This window comes from Limulus polyphemus, unplaced genomic scaffold, assembly GCF_000517525.1.
Source record: "Limulus polyphemus unplaced genomic scaffold, Limulus_polyphemus-2.1.2 Scaffold928, whole genome shotgun sequence".
NCBI classification, from domain to species: Eukaryota; Metazoa; Arthropoda; class Merostomata; order Xiphosura; family Limulidae; genus Limulus; species Limulus polyphemus.
The window spans coordinates 252,196-270,802 of NW_013666538.1; the positions used below are offsets into that span (position 1 = coordinate 252,196).

Consider the following 18,607-nt stretch of genomic DNA (forward strand, 5'->3'; position numbering starts at 1 on the left):
AATTAATCACCATTATAAACAAATATTGAAGTTCACGTATATTTATCTGAATCCACTGGGAATTATGATGAGTGAATGACTGATTTTACAAAAATAAAAATCATGAACTTTGCATTAAAACTTTGAAAAACATTTAGCTTGCATCTGATTTCATACATACTGTATTTCAAGGTAAAATATTAAAAATAAATGGTAACTAATATAGTTGAATGAGAACAATGTTATATAACATTCATAACTCCAACTAATAAAAATCATTAAAAATAATTCACATGTAATTTTACCAAGTTTGAATATTTAAAATATACAACTCTGTGTAAGTATAAGCATATATACCACAAAATTTATGCACATTTTTTAGGTTATAGAGTAAAATATATATATTTTTAGAGCTTTATTTACAACTGTTAGTCTTTATAAAAGTGCATCAACAGTAACAAAATGTAGATCAGACAAATGTATTTACAAAATATTTCTTACAAAGACTGAGGTTCTATTACTAAATAACAAATTTATGTGAAAAAGTATATATATATATATATATATATATATATATATTCAGTTAATCTGGCCACAAATTAAGAAGAAAATGTTCAACAATATAGAACCATGCTTAAGGATCTTAAAACTGTACTACAAATTTATTCTCCTCATTGTGTCTTGTGCAAAGATACACTACTCATTGAAGGATGGATGTCAATTAAAGCCTAACATATTTCACATCACGTTTGGATGAATATACAATGGCAGATAAAAAAGATGGTGACAGATAGAGACAGTTATGCCATCATATTACAATATGCCAGCCAATACAAAAGAATTGGCAGACAAAAATATTAGTTCATTACATGATATTCACTTGAAACAAAATATCAGTCTTAATCAGCTGCATCAAATATACACTTCTTGTGTGGCACTTGAAGGGCATGAATGTGTCCTGCAGATGGTTGAATCCCAAATATAATAAAACTAATGCAACATGAGCAGCATCTATACACTATAAAGTCCAGATCCTCTGTTGAGCATCCAGTTCATACTTCACATTCTAACATCTCCACATGCATGTATCATTTCTATACTTCAAAGAGAGCATTTCAAATTAGGTTCTGTAACTTTCTCTATTCCTGCCATGTTAAACCACAACTTTGAAGTGTATTACCATCAACATGGTGTGTACAACATGCCTTTTTCTATTATTTATAACAGATAATGCAATCAACATTACTTACCTTCACTAAAACCACATTTTCATGCCCATCCTCCCCTTTTTTTGTAATGGAATATTTAGACTTTAATGACACACATTCTTTTTATAGTTTCAGTCCAATAAGTCATAAGTATACCTGAAATAGTTGTCAATAGTTGTCATTTTTGCTGTGCCCTTTACCTTTTTTACTTTTTTTATTTTCTGCCATTTTCTTACCATCAGAGTCTGAACTGTCTGAACCTACTGAGCAACAGGATTCATACATGGTAGAATCCACAGGACTTCTTTTCCTAACACGTGAAATATCAGAATCACTATTGTAAGTGTCAGAATTTGATGCTTTTGTTTCATCACTTTCCGAAGTATTTGCTTCACCAGGAGAATTGTGTTTTATAGAAGAGTTATCACTGTCTTCTGATGGCTTACAGGTTCCCTGTTCTAATAAAATAACAGTTTCTGAACTAGAATTTTCCTCCAGAATTGGTGTCACTTCTGTATGTGTTAGTTTACTAGATGTCTCCTCTAGTATTACAGGCATTAACAAGCTTTTACTGTCATCAAAACAAATAGCATTAGATGATTCTTCTGGAATCGAAGGCATAGGTGAGTTTGGTCCAGACAATGTAGGTACCATTAAACTGTCTGATGGTTTAGGAATACAAATGCTGTCAGATGTATAACTCTGTGCATTAGTAAAATATGGTTTTGATACATTAAGTGCATTTGGTCCAGCAAAAGATGTACCCTGTCTCATTAAAAGACGAGGTACAGAGTTGTCAAAACTACTTGTCATGTCGGAGTCACTTGTTTCAAATCTTTTATTTTGATTCTTAAACCTGTTTAGTTTGTTTCTTCTTTGACTTAGATTACTAAAAGGGTACTTTAGGATAAATGGTGTACGTAAGGGAGCTGTAAGACCACTTGAAGTGGCTTTTGTACTACCATAATGGCCACTAGGAATACCATGTTGTTTTGGAGAAGTTGTCTTTGTTGCATGTCGTAGACCTCCCTTGCCAGTCTTCTCACTGTTTAGTAACTTAGTATTATCTTCTGAACTGCTTAATTTACTACTTCTTCGATTAATACTAAAGCGCAAACTCCCACCTAAGATGTCTCGAAAAAAATTAGGTGGTCCACCAAGCTCTATTGTTGGAGTATTATAAACATTTTCTTGTCTATCTTGCTCAATGGTTGTTTCAAGGGGTAGAAATGTTGCATCAGAAGAACCAAACCTAAAAAACAAAAATTTTAATGTCTAAAATAAAACTATTTTGAAAATCTTATCATTTAATCATTAACAAACCCTTATCAAATACTTTTTTTACATAAGCTTGTGTACACTTTCATAGAACTAGAAAATTTTTTTATTACTTCTATAAGCATACAATAACTTGCAAATACAAGGCTGTTTCACTCTTGAAAATACACCGACCACATGTTCACATCGTTTACGAAAAAACTATTAACAATATAATCAATACGTTAACACAACTTTGCAATGTTATACACATTGTAATGATCAAATATGTATTTTTATTTGAAATATACAAACCTAAAGATTAGAAGGAATGTAGTTATATTAAATGGAATACCTCAAAAATTACATGCATTAATACTTAATTCTTCATAATCAAACAAAAACTGCTAACTCAATATTCTGTCATAAACTACTTATACATTGTTCATTAGATAAAGAACAAGATCTAAAAAAAACAAAAAAGGACATACTCAAGGTTAGCAGCAGAACCAATCTGAGGATTATACAATCGGTTGTTTAACTGTGAAACTTTGGTATGAGGAAGATGAGGTTCTAATTCATCCCAGAAGAAATCACGTTTTAGCCTTGGATGTTGAGAATGAAGGTGATCAACAATAAGAAAAACAATCTAACAAGAAAAATGAAGTTTTTAAATTTGACTTCCAGAAAACCAGAGAAGTCAGGGCTCAGATATACATTAATATAATGAGCGTTAAAACTGAGCTGACTAAATTTATTTTTCAAAAACCAGCAGATGACCAAAAATGTAGAAACAATATATGCATATAAATTTTTGATTTTTGTCCAAACGGTTTAAAAAGTACACAAAAAGAATATTTGCAAAGAATATAAAAGATTTTGTATATACGTATTTGTGTGTGTGTAACTATTGCATTGCCGAGCAAGTGTTATACGCACACATTGCATCACTTCCTCCAGCAAAGGTCATCTTTTTGAAAAAATTTACCTTACTAAAATGTCATACACTTTTTTCTAAATTTTCATTAACCTCAGAAGACAGTATTCACAACTGTATTTATTTTATTACTTCAATTATGCAACTTTTCAAATGTTATTACCCTGAAAACAAAAGCCTTAAAAAGAAGTAAAAAAACAAACAAGTTACTTTCATAAAACTTGTATATAAAAACAAAATTTTTAAGGATTATAAAATTTTTTATACAACTTCAAAATTAAAACATTTGTTGATTTTTGTGCAAAAGCTACTTGAGAGCTATCTGTCCCTATTTTTGATAAGACAGACTACAGGGGAAGACAGCTAATCAAACCACTCTCTGCCAACTCATGGCTACTGTAATGTAAGATGGTATTTGATTGTCACTCTTATGATGCATCTACTTTCCCAAAGTTCAGAGTGCTTTTTTTGGGTGGGTGGACATGAACCATGGAACCTTGGATCCACAGTCTAGCTTGGTAATCAGTGACTCCAAGTTAAAATAACAATCAATCTCTTTGGATGCTTTGAAGTTACATTTAGTGAATAGTACCTGTATGTTTCTTTCCAGAGTCCAGTTTAGTTCAAAATCATCATCATCTTCTCCATATGGATTAATTAACTCTTCTGCCACCTTATTAAAAAAAAAAATACTTACTTTTGGTTTTCAGAGTAACAATTCTAAGTGAGTATATCAATACAACAAATTAGAAACAAAATTCATAAAGAAACTGGTACTTCTACTATACAATATTAATTCTCCTATACTGACCAGTCCTAGTTCTAGCTACAAGTATCAAACCTCTGTCAATGCAACTGGTTTAAAGAATTGTTGGATCTTATTTAAGGATGAATAACTTGTTAGTTTCAAACATCATAGACGTTACTCAGCTGCTAATAAATCACAATGTAACAGCTTCTCTGATTATTTTTAGGTGATGATAACTATAAGACCATTTGTTTTGTTTTTCACTGACCCACCTTTAGCCATCCAACATAGAAAAAAAACTGTAGCAGTGTGAAAACAGGAACATATTGGTCAATAACATAACCCGTGTAGCCCAATTCAGGATCCAAATACTGCCGACCCATAATCTGAGCCACAAAATATGTGTACGTTGCTATGGTAACAACCTGAAAAATACAGTTATAATTTAGTCAGACTGTTTATCAAATATTCTTGAGATATTTTGTAGTATCTGCAACAAATCCTTACCAAATACTTTGAATCAAATAAAATGGAGACAAGTTAACTCTTATTTGTTTGACTTGAAGAAAGAAGAAATGTGTTAAATGTTTTCTAGATAAGTAAAGATTACATCACAACTATTCATCAATAATTCTCTAGATTAACTCTTCAAACTTAAAACAAGTACTAAAGAAAAAATCAAATAAAAATTAAATATGATAAAAAAATTCAGTAGTTTCTTATTATAAGACAGTCTAAATAGTTTAATTGCACGAAAAAAAATAACACTTTTATTTCAAATATTCATCCCAAAATAATTCAGACACATATACTAAAATCCTCTGCATACATGCTATTAAATCATAAGAACAAGAAAAACAAATACTATAAATCCTGGTCCCTATTAAGATAGTGAATTTCTTAAATTCAAAGATAATAGAACTAGGAATTTGTAAACCCTGGCCAGCTATAGAAGAGATAAGCTTCCTACATTCATGGACAAAAAAAAAAGTAGAAACTCTGTAAACCCTACAATAGAGAATATTTTCAAATCCTAGAAAAGAGAAATTTGGAAACATTGTATATCACAGTGAACTGTAAAAATTGTTAATCCCTTAATGTTAGATATATACAACTGTTTCAGTTTAATGAGAGATTTAGTTAGTTTATATATCATGATTGTTAGAAGTGATAGTTTATGGCAAGTTGTTTTAAGAACCATACATTGTGTAGTTTAATAATTATGAATTGGTGATTGTTATATTATTGTGTCATGTTACTAGAACCTTACGAGTTTTTCTCATTGTTTTGATTGAGTATTATTGTATCATAATATCTAGTAGTGTGTGGAATTTTCTAGACCTCTATCAAGGTATAAATAAGCATCAAAAGTTTAGTTCGTTATAGCTAGGTCTAGATTGTGTGATTGTGAGTTTAGCAATAAAGAGCATATAGTAGCAATTTTTAAAGTGAAATTATCATGGACTGTATTGTAATAACAGAGCAGGAAGAATAATTTGTCTTGTCAAGTTGTTTTCTAAAGTAATTGAACCTGCCCATATGGACTTTGACGAAAAATAGAATTATTTAAAGCTCTGGATACAACTGTGATAACCAACAGTGTAAGAAACATTTTTATATACAATTGACTTGTTTTAATATATTATTTTTAAAAAGTGGACTGTGTGCTGTTTGTTTATTGTGGAAATTTATTGCTAACAAGTCACAGACACCTACTGCAAAGAATCTGGCCCATACATAAAACCTGACAGTGCCGAGCCAGCCAAGATCTACAGTGGTAAAAGGCAGTAGAAGTAGACATAAATAACATTGGCAAAAGGACCTATATATGCACAACTCTAGTGTTAGCAGAAATATTGTAGAGGTCAAAAACCACACTATATAACCGTATTAGATGACTTTGAAAAGAGATGAGCAATTGACTTGGGCTCAAAGATGGCAAACTATGAGAATTTGTTAAACAACAGAGAGAGAGAGAGAATAGTGGTGACAGAAAAGAGAGGAAGAAAAAGAGAAAGAAAAAAAAGAAACAGAGAGAGAAACAGGAAATAGAGAGAATAAAAGCACAAATTGATATCACCAAGCTCATCCAACATAAAGAGGAAAGACCCAAGAATTACAATGGGATCAGGGCCAACTAACCCAAGCTGCCAAACTTTGTTGAACAGAAAGATGACATGGATGCTTTCCTGGAGAGGTATGAAAGATTTGCCCAAAGTCAGAACTAGGGCAAATGTGACTGGGCAGTCTGTCTCAGCCCCCTTCTCACAGGAAAAGGCCTACAAGTGTATGTGGGTATGACATAAGAAGATGCCAGTTAAAAGCAGCCTTACTGAAATGCTATGAACTTACAAAGGAAGGTTTTTTCCAGAAGTTCAGAGAAGTCAAATCTAACAGTGGAGAAACTGTATTTCAGTTTGTGGCATGTCTACAGCAATACTTCACAAAGTAGACTGACATGGTCAAGTGTGAAGATAGTTTTGAAAGACAGATCTACTGATAAATGAACAGTTCATGATCATGTGCTCAACTGACATGTCGCTGTTCCTAAAAAAAAGAGAGCACTGAAAGACATGGATGAGATGATCAAGCTGGCAAAACAGTATATGGAAGCCCATGGAGGGAGTATAAATGGCAAGTCCAAGAATAACCAGTCAAAGTTGAAACAGGGATGGCTGACCAGAAGCAGGATGCCACCAAAGGTGACAAGGAGCAAACTGACAAAAGGGAGAAGAGATGTTATGCTTGTTATAAAATGGTGCACATTGCAAGTGAGTGCAATTCTGTCACCAACAAGCAACAGCAGAAATCTCAACATAAAGCAGCTGGAGCTACCTACAAAGATGGTCCTGACAAGAAAAAAGAAGAGTGACTGTCACTATGGATGCTGCTACCAAAATTAATATAATAGAGACAATTCGTCAGATTCACCACGAGAAGAAAGTGCTGTCACTATGGTTAAACAATGCATAAGTGATGGTCAGCTCAAGTTAGTAAACGGGTCAACAGTGCCTGTGGTGATCAGAGCATGTGACAAACATCAAGAAGTGCCAACAAACCACAACATTCTGGTAGATGAAGGCTATGTCGGGGACAAGAAAGTGAAAGTCCTACAAGACAATGGGTGTAGCAGTGCAGCAGTGAGAACTAGTCTAGTATCTGATAGCCAGATGACAGGCAAGGTACATCAGTGTGTGTGATTGATGAGACAATAAGAAAATGACCAAAGCAAGAATAAAGGTGGACACTCCATACTACGTGGCAGACCTTGATAGCCATGTGTACGAAGGCACATATCTATGACTTGGTAATTGACAATATACCAGGAAGTAGAAGTTTGAAAGAACCAGGCATCTGTAGTCACCACAAGAGCTCAAGAAAAGAATAGCAAGCAAGACGTGAAGCCTCTGCAAATCTTGAAAGATGACATCACATATGTAGGTCTACAAAACTGAAAGTAGTCCAGAAGGAAGATCCTTCACTGCAGAAACTTTGGGACAGTACCTGGGAGTAAGTCAAGCACAAAACAGAAAATCAGAAGGGAGTGCTGTACTGGATCTATCAAGGAATTTCTACTGGGGGAGTTAAACAGATGATAGTGCCAACAGAATACTGGATTCAAATGATGAAGTTGGCTCATGAGTCGATTGTGGAAGGACACCTAGGAGTAGAGAAGACAGCAGACAGAATCACCAAAAACTTCCACTGGCCAGGGGTCATCAGAGATGTAACCAGATTTTGCAGATCATGTGACATCTGTCAAAGAACACTACCTAGATGGAAGGCAGCCAAGGTGCCACTGTGTGAGATGCCTCTCATAGAAGAGCCATTCAGCACAGTAGCTGTGGACTTGATAAAGCCACTAGTACCTGTATCTGACAAAGGGAACCAGTATGTGCTGACAGTAGTTGATTATGCAACAAATTACCCAGAAGCCATAGCATTGCCGAAGATAGAGACGGAGAGAGTAGCAGAAGCCCTCCTGGAAGTGCTCTGCAGAGTAGGCTATCCAAAAGAAGTCTTGAGTGACAAAGGGACCCAATTTACTTCAGAATTGATTAGCTCCAGGCAGCTCTTTACTACCCCATAGAACCCCAGATGTTATGGACTTTGTCAGAGAGTTAACAGGGTCTTAAAGAGTATGCTGAAGAAGATGTGCCAGGAGAGGCCATGTGACTGCAGGCAGTATTATTTGCTTACTGAGAAGTCTCACAAACAAGTACAGGATTTTCACCCTTCAAGTTATTGTATGGAAGAACAGTACAAGGTCTGATGCAGATACTGAAAGAACTTTGGACAGAAGAAGTACAGACAGAAGTGAGGAACACACACCAGTATATGTTAGACCTCAGAAACAGACTGGGGGAGACCTGTCAACTTGCTCAAGAAAGTTTGTATGCAGCTCAATGCAGTCAGAAGCACTTCTATGACAAAAAGGCCAAAAATCAACGTTTCAAGATTAGACAGAAAGTCTTGGTTCTGCTGTGGGTGACAAGAAACTCACCCTGCAGTGTAAGGGACCTTTTGAAGTGCAGGAAGTGGTCAAAAGAATGCACTATAAGGTGAAAGCTGATAGGAAGACTATGGTCTACCATGCTAACCTGTTGAAGAGATACCTGAAGAGGGAAGAAGACCTAATGGGTGCAGCTATTGAGGCACAGATGGACATTGCAGGTGTGGCTGTTATAGATACAGAACCAGAAGATGGTGATTTTCTTACAGAAGATAAAATCTATTAGACCTAAGACTGCTGGGTGGAAATGAGACATACAAAGAAAGACGTCAACATCAGTGAAGAACTGACTAGCAAGCAGAGAAAAGAGCTATGCAGAAGTCTTTACAAATAGACCAGGCAAGACAGACCTTGTGCAACATAAGATCGAGATCACGACCAGGGATTCAGTCAAGGTGAAGCCCTACCAGATGCCCTGTGTGATAAGAGACCTGATCAAGCAAGAAGCTGAAGTAATGTTAGAAACCAGAATCATTGAGCCTTTAAATTCAGCCTTCTGTTCACCAGTGGTAGTCATGAAGAAGACTAATGGCTCATACCACTTCTGCATAGATTTCCAGATGCTGAACCTCATGAAAAAGTTTGACTCCAAACCCATGGGCAACCCAGAGGCTATCATGATGAAATAAATGGGGACAAGTTCTTTACAAAGATCGACCTCAGTAAAGGTTATTGGCAGATTCCAATGGAGATAGAATCTGAAGAGAAAACAGCCTTTGTGACAACAGACAGATACTACCAGTTCAAGAGGATGCCGTTTAGGTTAGTCAACTCAGCAGTGACATTCAACCTCATGATGAGAAAGATGTTGCACAAAACCACCAACATCGAGAATTTTATGGACGACATTCTGATCCACACAGCCAGATGGGAAGACCATCTGAATAAGCTCAGAGTGCTGTCCAGGCAAGTGAGGGCAGCAGGTCTGACCATCTAAGTACTACATCAGTTATTCTGTGCTGGACTTTGTTGGACACAAGGTGGGCGACCGATAGATAGCCATGGAAGAGGAGAAGCTAACCTGCATACAACATACACCAGCTCTGACGACCAAGCACAAGTTATCAGGATACTATAAGAATATGCTGAAGTTGCTATACCAAGAAATGCCAACTGGACAAGGTGAGGTGGGAACAACCACAGCTAATGGCATTTCAGAAGTTGAAGAACATGTTAGGAAGTTCACCAATTCTTAGAATGCTAGACTTCAACAAGCCGTTCATTGTTCAGGCCGATGCATCAGATGTTGGAATAGGAGCAATACTTCTGCAAGAGCATGTAAACAGACTGTTTCCCATAATGTACATCAGTAAAAAGTTGTTGAGTAGTGAGAAGAACTACTCTGTGATTGAACAAGAGTGTCTGGCCATCATATTTGTCATCTGGAAATTCCAGAACTACCTCTATGGGAAGGAGTTTCATCTAGATGAATCATCAGCCCCTTGCATACATCCATAGGTGCAAATGGTACAGTATTGTAATAACAGAGCAAGAGGAATAATTCATCTTGTCAGGTGTATTCTAAAGTAACTGAACCAGCCTGTGTGGACTTTGACAACAACAAATAATTGACAATTATTTAAAGCTACACTGGCTACACCTGTGATAACTTACAGTGTAACAAATATTTTTATGTACATTTGATTTGCTTTAATATATTATTTTAAAACAAGTGGACTGTGTGCTGTTTGTTTATTGTTGGAATTTATCATCAACAAGTCATAGAAACCTACTGTAAAGAATTTGGCTCATACATAAAATCTGACACTTAATGACAAGAAGAAGAAAAACAAAATGTTTGTAAACCTTGGGTTTAAGTTATTTTTCCTGAAAAGGGTTGAAAGGTTTTTAAGTTTTCCTTTTTGCTGTTTTTGTTTGTTCAATGTTGTATTTATTTGATACGTCCATTTTAAATCAGTTTTATGTCTAAGTTCATGTTTCTTTCTGCTTTATTAACATAGTCTCTTCTGGTTTATAATTTCCATTCACATTTTTTCTTTCATGTTCAGGTGTTGGAAAAATATCTTTGATAGACTCATGAATATTTAGTTGTATCTTTTTTAACAGTCAATTCATGAGAAAAGTCACCATTATGTTTTGAATAACTTTTGAAAATTAAGTTATTGTACTACTTCATTTGGGTCTATATTATTTTTGTAAACTATAGATCAGCATAAGATCTAAATAATGAAAAATTAAGAAAAATTTTGATATTTCTTTGGTCATGGAGGTATCACCTTCCACACGTGGGACTTTTGACAAGATGTCATTTATCAGAGCAATTTCCATGACCAGAAGGTGATACATAAAGAAGTAAATGTATTTTACACTGTTAAATGATATTTAACAGGCAAGTATTATTATCACTCTCTTGAAAAACGTTTGTACCATAACTTTTCAGAAAAAATTCACACTAGAAAGCACATTTTTATATTATTATCACTCATTGGTAAACCAATATATATATATTTAATCTGACACACATTTATCTTAGAAAAACATAACATATTAATATAATATTAACAGGTTACTTTTTTGTTAATCTACTCACCTGTGTATAAGCTAAAGGCAAACTTATCCAATCATAACTTAACATTGTACCACACAATCCTCGGAACATCAGCATTTCCTGTGAAAAATTAAACAGCTTAGCAAAATATTTCCAACATTAATTAATGAAATTAAAACTTCACATAGTACATCATCATCAGTAACTAAAATGCCAGCTTTTCTAAGAAGCTAAAAAAAGAAAAGTAATACAATTACATACTTATGATTTGACAGTGTGTTCATGTACAGGTGTTTTTTGAATTACGAGTCATTTCTGATCAAAGCAAGCTACCCACATAAATTAGAATTAAAAATAGCTCATTGAATAATGTAGTTTACTTAATATGCTTATCTAACTAGGACCTGCAATGTTAAAAAGCAAATATATATATATATATATACACACAATGAGTAAAATGTATCAATTCATCAGTTAGAAACTCTTGCTGTTATCATTAATGTTAGCCATAATCTTAAGAGATTAGTCCTAATTACATATCCTAAGCTAGCAATGAAAATAATGAATGTAATATATATATATATATCATAAATAAATGAACAATAATAAAAATATATTACATACATTATGTATTAAATATTCAAGCAATACTGTTTATGAAATTAATGTTAAAGAAAGAATAGTATTTTTATGCAAAACTGAAACAGGTATCTCCAAGTTGAGTTTCTAGCTTGAACCAAAGATTTCTTTTCAGCATAAGATAGTATTTTATCTTTTTAATATTTACATCACTTTAGACCATTACTATTGTACACATTTATTTTTTGCATATGTATAACAGCTTACATTTAGTAGAGCTTGCATTTGAATGGAATCCTTAATACGCCTTTCTTTTCGAGCTCTTACTGTTAGAGCTGAGAACCACTGAGCAGGAAGCCACCATTTTGTACTTAGTTGGTTCTTTAACTTATCATACTGTTTCTTTTCTTCTTCAGTCATTAGACCTGAAATAAAGGAATTTGTAGAATACAAAAGGGTTGCTTTAAATACCAAGATGTTTCTAATTAAGGAAACAGAGTGCAAAGAACTCTGTGTAAACTATTATAACACTTAAAAAAAAATGTAAAAGCAATTGTTTTCTTAAATTGGAAATTGCATAAAAATGACTGAACTAACAAAAGTTTAATCTGCAAGTATTTATTTTAAATCTCTATAGTGTTTATCATATAATTGCACTGTACAACCTTGCAGGTCAGTTTCCAATACCCATATATACAATTTGTTCAGTGCAAACCACCAATCTTTCTTGCTATTTATTCACTTAATAATTATTTCATGGCTCAACCAAAAAACATTTCGACCAAATACAATAAAAATATTCTTCTGAAACATGTTCAGAAACATCAGGATGTGAATGTTTAAAATTGCTTTATGAATTCAAAGTACTATTATGATTTAAGACAAAAAATATTACGGTTTCATCTTCACAACCAGCTGTGTATGTATCACACAGAAAAAAATAACCTTTCCAGTGAAAAGCCTGTAAATGGTACTAACAGAAAAAAAGTCATTAATATACATACAAAATTTCAAAAAAATATGATTATGTACAGAAGGAAGATAACTGCTCTATGAAATTTATTATAGGATTTTTAAAAGTCTAGATTAAAAGAAATATGTATAAAAATTGTATAAAAGTTAGTCAATTTTTCACAATAATTTTTTTATTATTTTAATCGTGGTAGGTGTTTAGTTTTAAAAGGAAATAAACTTTCCTCAACTGGGGTGTTTAGGGATATTAGTATCCCCCCTTCGCCCCACTTGTGATGATTACGTTTATCTAAAGTGGGCTTTTAATAACTGCATTAAAAATGGAGCTTCTGATTAATAGTTTGTGGGCTGAGATTATTAAATTTGGAAGGGACTTAAGATTTAAATTTTTCAGGGAGAACTTGTAAAGGAAAAGATGGCAAAGTGAAGGTGCCAAGGCTGACATCCCGGATTTAAAACATTTTCAATAAAGACAAAGGTTAATGGCCCATAGTCAGGGTCACAGATTGGCAGGGATCTATAAATCCGATGCCTTGACTGGGTTCAATAAATCCAATACCGTAAAATTTGTTGTGGGTGGAAATGGGAGTACCCCAAGAAAACCCACTTTCACAGAACAGGCACTGAATAGTCTACCTGTCCTGTGCCCAAACTGTAAGGCAAAGATATGGCATTCATTATATAAACATATACAAAGTTCTTGGTACATGTATGTTGTTTTATGTTTGGCTGCAATCCATATTATATGGGGATATTGTTTTGTGTGGTGCACATATAATAGTGTGAAGGTTAATGTGTTTCTTATTTTTTATAATAAATAGTATTATTGCTATTTCTGAGAGGGCAATTGTGTCATTTCAGAAAAATTCTAGAGGGAGGCACAGTAGTGTCAGAATATCATATATTCTCTGTACTTTTTTTATTAACTTGTCAAGAAAACCTCCACCATTTTATATGTGATTATATTATATCCTACAAAGTCAAGGGAATTGGGTAGCAAACCAAGGGCTGGCATTGGCAACTGTCTCCTCTGTCATGTAGCAAGTACTGCCCCTATTAGAGAGGAACTCTACCTGCAGCAAAGTTTAATGACCCTAATTTTTCTCATTATCTTTGTGTTTTTGTAAATGTTCATTACACTTTTTATATAATATACATTTGAGCTTCAAAACATATGGCAGAACTTACCACAGCAAAGTTTAGTCCATGAGGTTGTATTCCATCATTCACTGTTGATTATTATAAAGAATATTTATGTAACATTTCCTCTATAATTTAGTTAAGCTTTTACTTGAGTTTGTTTATGCACAATGCTGGCTCATACCCCATTAAAGTTAACAGAGTAATAGTACTTAGGCTTTTGCCATGGTAGCTCTAGCATATGGCCTTATGTAAACTAGTATATCATTCGATATAAATAAGTTGACCAAATGCTTTTTCAATATCCAATAATTGTCAAACATTGAACTGGTAGAAAATATAAGTATAAATGAGAAGTGACAACTGATATGCAAGGAAAGAGAAGCCATATGGTAATGCCAAAAAAAACAGGCAAACCAGAAGTTTTGAGAGTTAACAGAGAGGAATGAGATGCCAAAGAATCTTTGGGGCTGATGTGCCAAGCCTTTTAAGCTAAACCTAATATTTTACACTACATATTATCTATATCTAATTTCACTTTCTTGTAATTCTTTCTAATATTAACATTGATGCACCTTGTTTCAGGAATTTTCATTAATTTTAAGGTATGAACAGCATGCTCTGGTTTTATATCTTTATAAAACAAGCAGGAATTTTACCTTAAGTAGCCCCTGGACTTATTTAGAGTTTAACCTAAGTTTACTTGTGCTTCATTATATTTCAGTTATCTCGGTTTGGTTTTTTATGCTTTATGTTTTAAGAGTTGTTTTTATTTAGATTTGCTCAAGGAAAACCAAGATGTTTGTTTGTATTTAAGCATAAAGATAAAGAATGATCTATCTTTGCCCACTAGGAGTAACAAAACTAGATTTTTAAGACTTTGAGTTTACTGCTTAGTCATTGTGGAGGGGTGTTGCTAAGGTTGTAAGATTCCACAGCCTCAGTTTCTGCTGCCACTGTCTTGGCACTGTGCTCACTCATTTTTTGCTAAGACACTTCTAACCTACAAGTGGTTCTTTACATTCTCTGAAGCTTTGAAAGTGGTTGTTCCTATCTTATCAATTGGATTTTCATAAACTAGCCAATGGTGGAGTTGCTTTAGAAGCTGAGAAACCTCAATTTGCTAAGCATTTATTTAGTCTTCTTGCACTTGAGGACTGGACTGATCAGGCCTACTATCCTCATTCACTTGTTGAAATTTGTGGAGTGATTTCAAGCATCTCTGTTGACATTAGTCCTGTAGACGTTCACAAAGAACTCTAGCCAGGGTCAAAAGTTTTTTAATGTTGAGCATCTTTCTCAAAAGATTGATAAGTAATCTTATGGAAACTAAAAGTATTGATATCACTTGTATAGGTACAGATCCTCCTCATTCAGTGATTGCTGGATTTGAAAAATTTCCTGTTCTGCTTCTTTGTACTTAACCTAACCCAGTATTATAGGTGTTATTGTTTCATGAATATTGCCTTCTTGTGCTAAGGTCACCAGAGGTACTCTATTTGCAGCATTCTTGTGATGAATGTTCAACAATGACTACATAATGTAATAACTGTCATTGTCTAAAACTCTTGAGGCAATGGAAATGGAGAAACTTAGGGCAGTCAATAACATTACTTGAGCTGAAACAAGGATCTCAGCAGTCTTATTTCTTAAGCCTCTCACTACTTCTTATGCCAGTTTACTTTCTCAGAATATACTAAGTCCTTCTTCAAAGGCAGAAATAATAAAAGTTAAACTTGATGTCCTTTTGTGGAAAAAGGTACCTTGACAGATATGATTTTCTCCTATTTGGCTTTTGTTGTATTTATAGCAGAAACTTTCAAAAGCTCCTTACACGATCTGCAAGACATGGAATGTCTTGTAACAAAAGCAGCCAAGAAATATGCGAGTTTTAATGATTTGATTCTCTAAGATGGACGTAGTTTATTGCAGAATCATGGTGGTGTATTTTAATTTGCTTCTGTAGAATGCCCAAGGTTTCATAGTTCATAGTGCTGAATTCAAACACTATGTTGCTACTTGGACTTCTCTTCATAACATAAGTATAATTAAATCAATGCTACACCAATCTCTTTCTTATTTTTCTGGTTATGCTGTTCACCATGTTGATTATATAGTGCAATTTCATGGTGGCTTATGTTTAATAAGACATGACATCTAATTTTAATCTATAGCTAAGGCAGATCTCTCATTTTGAGTCCATGGATGATCAAATTTCATTCCTTTTCTATTTCTGACATTTGTGATGCTAAAAAAAAATTGTTTTTTCCAAAAACCTGCTTCTCTTCTACCAGATTTTTCACTATATATGTGGTGATTTCAATGCACATAGCAGCACTTGGGGCTTGACTTAATCTGATACAATATGGTGACTCCTGGAAGCATTTACGGAAAAGCACATTCTCCTTCATAATGGGCAGCCCACCTATACAGACCTGCATTATGGAAAACTTCCTTGTCTAGATCTTATGATTATCCAACCCTACTTAAGTAGTCAATGTTCTTGAAGTGTGGTAGTTGATACTTTTGGCAATGATGATTTCCCACCTTGTCACAGTATCGCTTACAATCACTAGAACATTGAGATATGCTCCAGTGTATATATTCTTTAAAATACATTGGAGTAGTTACTCTTCCTATGTGGACTCCAAGTTACAATCTCTAGTGTCTATTGCAGATGCCAACCAGTTCACAGAATTACTAATTGAGGTTGCTACTTTTACCTCTCACCTGACTAGACCCTGTGGCCTGTCTCACCCCAGTGTGCTTTGGTGAAGAGATGCCGAATGTACCGCTTATCGTCCTTCATGCACGCATGTCTTGTTGTTTAAAAGGATATCATATAACAAACCATTTATTCAGGTTAAAAATTATCTTCAGAACCAGAGTTGTGTTAGATGGAGAGATTTCTGTTCAACTTTCTTTCACTAATGATACTTCAGTTTTCCATGTTTGGAATGTTTTCAATATTTTACCCAGGTATTTTGACCATCATGCAATGTTACTTGGATTGGTGAGGATAAGCCTATTGTAACTCACTCACTTTGCCAGATTTCTACTTTCAAAAGTTGGTATCAATGGTGTACCCAAGAAGACCACACAATTCCCTTATCTTCTGAAGACTTGGCATAAAATTCCTTGGATTGCTTAAACATTCAATTACTATTTCTGGGCTTAAATCTGCTCTTATCCAAAAGACCCTGCACTGGTTAGTGACACTATTTCTAATTCCTTGTTGCAACATTTAAGTCCATATTCCTTGACTTTCCTTTTTACTTTGTATAATGTTGGCTGAATTACTGATTGTGCTGCTCGACTTCAACACTCTGAGGTCCTACCTGTTGCAAAGTCCAAAGAAGTGCTAAGGGTTTCCTTTCATCATCTTGTGTTGCCAATACTCTGGAAAACAATAACTTCTCACATTAATGGGTCACAAAAAAGGAGGAAATGTCCTTTACTGTCTCATATACCTACAATAATATATTATCATAGCTTTGTTAACAAAGGAATATCCACTATAGTTTTCTCAGGTACCAATGCAGCCCTTGATTCTGTATGGACCAAGAGCTTCTTTGGAAATTCTATGGTCTTGATTACAGGGACCATATATGATGGTTAAAACTTTCTCACCTTAGCAAACTGTCTACATTCAGATCAACAACACTTAAACCTCTGTTTATCAGCAATATAATATAGTTTCCCATGGCTCCAAACTCAGTCCCACTCTTTTTAATGTTATGTTATATGATATTAAACTCTATGTTGTGGTGTTTCAGCAGGAATTTCAAAAAATTATGTTGCTACCTGGAAGCAAGGAAGAAATATTGGAATTGTATGATCCTCAATAAAGGAAAATTTAATTGCAATGGTTTCTTAAGCCTCTAACTGGAAGGTTTAATTTTTGAACCTCTAAAATATTGGTATTTTATTTTCTCCAACCACTGAAGCACACTTGAGCATAATTATTCAACACTTTGAAAGTGACAGCCAATTGCAATTTGGAGTCAATGTTGATCAACAGCTCACTTGCTGGACTTAAATAAAAATTTATCTGCCAAATATTGCCAATGTCTCATCTTAGTGGGTACTGTCATAGGTTCTTCTTAGGGGTGCTGATACATTAATACTTCTTTTTTAGTGATCCTTTAATTGATTCCAACTTGATTCTGGATGCGTCTTTTTTACCACACTGTGCTCCCTTTTTTTTTTTTTTAGGTTCAGTTAGATTTTTTCCAGTCTACAACTTTTCATATCTTCTTAGGGACCCTGAAGTGCATTCTATTTTCTGCTCTACAAATTGTTGCCTCTGAACCTGCACTCCATTTGTGTCATAACTTTTTCTTGGGCATGTATGATCTCTCCTCATTTGTCAAGAGTTTTGTTCATATGAAGTTTTACCATTTGAGTTGAGAATTACTTTTAGTATGGTTGATGTGTACAAATATTCTAAGCTCTACTTCCCTTGATTACACCAGACAACTAAACCATTTGGCTTTTTGGAATTTCTCCACTCTTCATGGTTTTGGAGTGAACCCTGTGTAGATTTTTCTTTAAGTTCAATTCCTTTCATGTTATTACAAACTTCTTTATGTTTATGCAAATTATTTACATATTTATACAGATGCTTCCTTCAACCCTGTAATCAGAACAAATACAAGTAGATTTTGTGTTTGTTTTATTGGAATTTCTAAACCACTTAGACTTTCACATTCTACTTGCATTTTTAGAGAACAGTTATGGTCTTGTCCCTTAGTTGGGTTCTTAA

General features: G+C 34.2%; 1 protein-coding gene across 2 annotated transcripts in view; it reads right to left on the reverse strand.

Annotated features, from left to right (window-relative positions):
* Positions 1–321: 321 nt before the first annotated feature.
* The window catches only part of LOC106461295 (bestrophin-4-like), a 33,076-nt gene continuing 14,790 nt past the window's right edge, over positions 322–18,607 (reverse strand). For both annotated transcript variants that reach the window (XM_022388163.1, XM_013921110.2), the window contains exons 5-10: positions 11,998–12,155; positions 11,194–11,271; positions 4,402–4,554; positions 3,974–4,054; positions 2,936–3,093; positions 322–2,439 (exon numbers count right to left, since the gene is read on the reverse strand). In XM_022388163.1, the coding sequence (XP_022243871.1) occupies positions 1,356–2,439; positions 2,936–3,093; positions 3,974–4,054; positions 4,402–4,554; positions 11,194–11,271; positions 11,998–12,155 (1,712 nt within the window). In that variant the 3' untranslated portion in view covers positions 322–1,355. The remainder of the gene's footprint in view (positions 2,440–2,935; positions 3,094–3,973; positions 4,055–4,401; positions 4,555–11,193; positions 11,272–11,997; positions 12,156–18,607) is intronic.